Source organism: Thamnophis sirtalis, unplaced genomic scaffold, assembly GCF_051295495.1.
Source record: "Thamnophis sirtalis isolate CommonGarterSnake01/CBP01778 unplaced genomic scaffold, rThaSir2_p1.2 scaffold_4, whole genome shotgun sequence".
Taxonomy (NCBI): domain Eukaryota; kingdom Metazoa; phylum Chordata; class Lepidosauria; order Squamata; family Natricidae; genus Thamnophis; species Thamnophis sirtalis.
Window position 1 is genome coordinate 4578834 of NW_028261384.1, and position 2922 is coordinate 4581755.

General features: G+C 46.9%; 1 protein-coding gene across 1 annotated transcript; it reads right to left on the reverse strand.

The window, feature by feature from the left end:
- Positions 1 to 322: 322 nt before the first annotated feature.
- On the reverse strand, positions 323 to 1995 carry LOC106538485 (7-alpha-hydroxycholest-4-en-3-one 12-alpha-hydroxylase-like). The gene has a single exon (XM_014052980.2). It carries the CDS (start codon positions 1993 to 1995, stop codon positions 457 to 459), a length of 1539 nt encoding a protein of 512 aa, XP_013908455.2. The 3' UTR covers positions 323 to 456.
- Positions 1996 to 2922: the final 927 nt, after the last annotated feature.

The following is a 2922-nucleotide window of genomic DNA, read 5'->3' on the forward strand; positions in this document are numbered from 1 at the left end:
CTTCTAAAATTACTCTCTATGGAAGTTCACATCTACAGGTGGTCTTCAACTTACAACCGATCACTTAGCAACATATATAACCCCCAAAAGGAGAATTTATAACCAGGTGTCAATGGTGGGGACCCCTACCTGGCCATGTGGGCAAATTTTGGGTGCCAGCCAATACTACCGCATTTAGGAGCCCTTTCAGCATTCTGACCCCATTTACCATTTTTACCGAAAACCATAACTTATTTCTGGTTTTCGGCAAAACCACGCCCACAGCAAACCCACAACCACCATCGCCAAAAAGGTCATAAAGTCGGATCATTTACATGATTGATGCATTTCGTGACTGCTATGACAGACGACTGCAACGGACGGACTCCCTTACAGTCGTTTGTCAAGGCTACTTGCACAGGATAGAAAGGCGAATGTAGAGGCGACCTTAATTTTTGTCCCTGCCTGCTATAAAGTCTAGGTTTGCACCCCGGGTTTGCTACTTTGGAGTCGCCGCCGAAATTTGAAATCGATGTCGCGTGTCGGGTGCGCCGTCGCAATCACGATGCGGTGTTCAATCGAGGAAGGCAGTTCCTCTTCTGGGTTGACCAGCTCCATGTCGAAGAAGGTGAGCATCAGGATGGTCAATATTTTCATTTCGCTGACTGCAAAAAAGCGTCCGGGACACATCGAAGATCCACCTCCGAAAGGCATGACACAAGTTCTCAACTTTTTGCCATTTTTGAAGAATTCTTTTTTCTTGCCCTCGGGGCTCATGAAGCGGTCGTACTTGAAGGTTTTAGGCTCAGGGTAGATTTCCGGATCCATGTGGAGACCCATGAAAGGGAAGAGAAGAAGATGGTCACCTTTACGAAGGGCGTATTCTTTTCCGTCGTCCATCTGGAGGTTGAAATCCTCCATCACGCTCCTAAATACGAAAGAGCCTGCTTTCAGGCGGAGAACTTCTTCCACCGCACTGTCCAGCAAGGGAGTCTTGAAGGCCTGCAACGAGAAGTCCACTGGGTTATCTTCTTGGCCTGTCTCCTTTAGGACTTGATCTATCTCTGCCCTTATTGCCTTCATGGCTTCCGGGTGTTTCAAAAGATAGGCAAGCAGCCAGAAGGTCACTGGACCCGTGTTAGCTTGAGAAGCCCATAGGAAAAGGAGCTGTACTTGAGTCCTCATCTTCTCATTCATTCCACAGTCAGCCAGTTGTTGATCCTGATCTGCCAGCCAGATGCTAACGTCTTCCCTCTTGTCTATCTTTTCGACAGACAGGAGATCCCAGAAGTAGTTCTTCAGCCTCTGGATCTCCTTCTTAGTTTTGGAATCCATGCTGCTGAAGATCATTTGCGGAAAGAATTCGTCAAATTGCTGGAAGTCCTTAAATAGCTTCTCGTAGGGCTTACACCTCCTTTCCTTGTCGTTGCTGTTGTCCTCTAACTCCGGCATAGCACCAAACAAGCACAGGAAGGCAGCTTGGAAGATGCTTTTGTAGCTGAAGTGCCAGAGTCCCTCCTGACGCCACTTCTCCTCCTCAGCCGATTCAAGCAAGATTTCCTTCAGATTCTGCATCAAAGCTTGGTTGAGCGCAAGTAGATTCTTCCCTCGAAGATACTTCTTGCTGCCATCTTCCCCAATCTTATGATGAGTGGTGGTCGGGTGGAAATTAAACACGTTCGAGACAACGTTGGCCGCGAAGACCCCAAAATCCAGCTTGCTTCTCGATTTCTTGAAGATAAATCCATACATGTGAGGATCCATCAAAACATGGATATATCGGCCTGCAACCAACATGGTGAAGATGTCTCCATGTTTCTTCTTCAGCCGTTCCAAAAGCAGGGCGGGTTTTTTGCCAAAACTCAACCCATGACCTAACCATGGAATCAAACCTTTGTCCAAGGGTGGTTCCTTCGGTCTCTTCCGGCGAAACACTCCGATTCTGTAGAGTCCACCAAAGATGAGGGCAATGAAGGTGGAGAGGAGAGCACAAACAACTGTCTCCCAGAGCTTCATCTCTGGTGTGCGAGGATAGATCTGATCTGGTGCACGGGGAAACTGGCATTTATAAATCATCCAGTCATAAGGCAGCTCAGCATGGGACTGCCTAATTCCATCTGTGAGGTAATCCAAGCGTTGTGGTTTTCCTGTTACTGAAGTAGTGAGCAGCATTCCAGACTCCTTCAGTTGCTTCTAGCCGAGGTGTTTTGCTGTCCTTGAAATCTCAGCGTCAAGTGGAGAAGCAGAAAAAGGATGTCCTAGAAATTCTAGAATGGAAAAGAACCCTGGAGGTCTTCACCGGGCAAGTTCTCCCCGAATCATCTCAGATCATCAAAATTCAAATCTGGGGATTCGGAGAATTCCAGCTCCAGGGCAAAGTTTCTCAACCTCAGCAGCATTAAGATCCTATCGTCTAAAAATGAGTACGGTTGAGAAACACCGTTCTGGGATCCACACCGCGCTGTAAGATTTCATACCATTTTCGCTGGACCAAGGTCAGAAAATTTGGTTCCAGTTCTGTTGGGATTAGCAAGACCGAACTGGTTTCCACTAAGCGGTACTTAAAAGTGTTTAAGGGTGTTTTGAACGTTCGTTAGTTCTGCATAATTATGGCTGGAAGCATGCAAGCCCTTAAACCATCTAGTTTATTACTCAATTAAAGATAGCTTTGCCAGGAGTAATGTATGGCTGTGAGAGTTGGACCCTAAAGAAGGCTGAGTACCAAACAACAGAGTTGGAAGGGACCCTGGAGGTCTTCTAGTCCAACCCCCTGCTCAAGCAGGAGACCTTATGATTTCAGACAGATGATTGTCCAATCTCTTCTTTAAAATATCGAGTGACGGAGCACCCACAGCTTCTGGAGGCAAGTTGTTCCACTGATTACAGGTAGTCCTCAACTTCCAACAGTTCATTTAGTGACCATTCAAAGATACAGCAGCACTG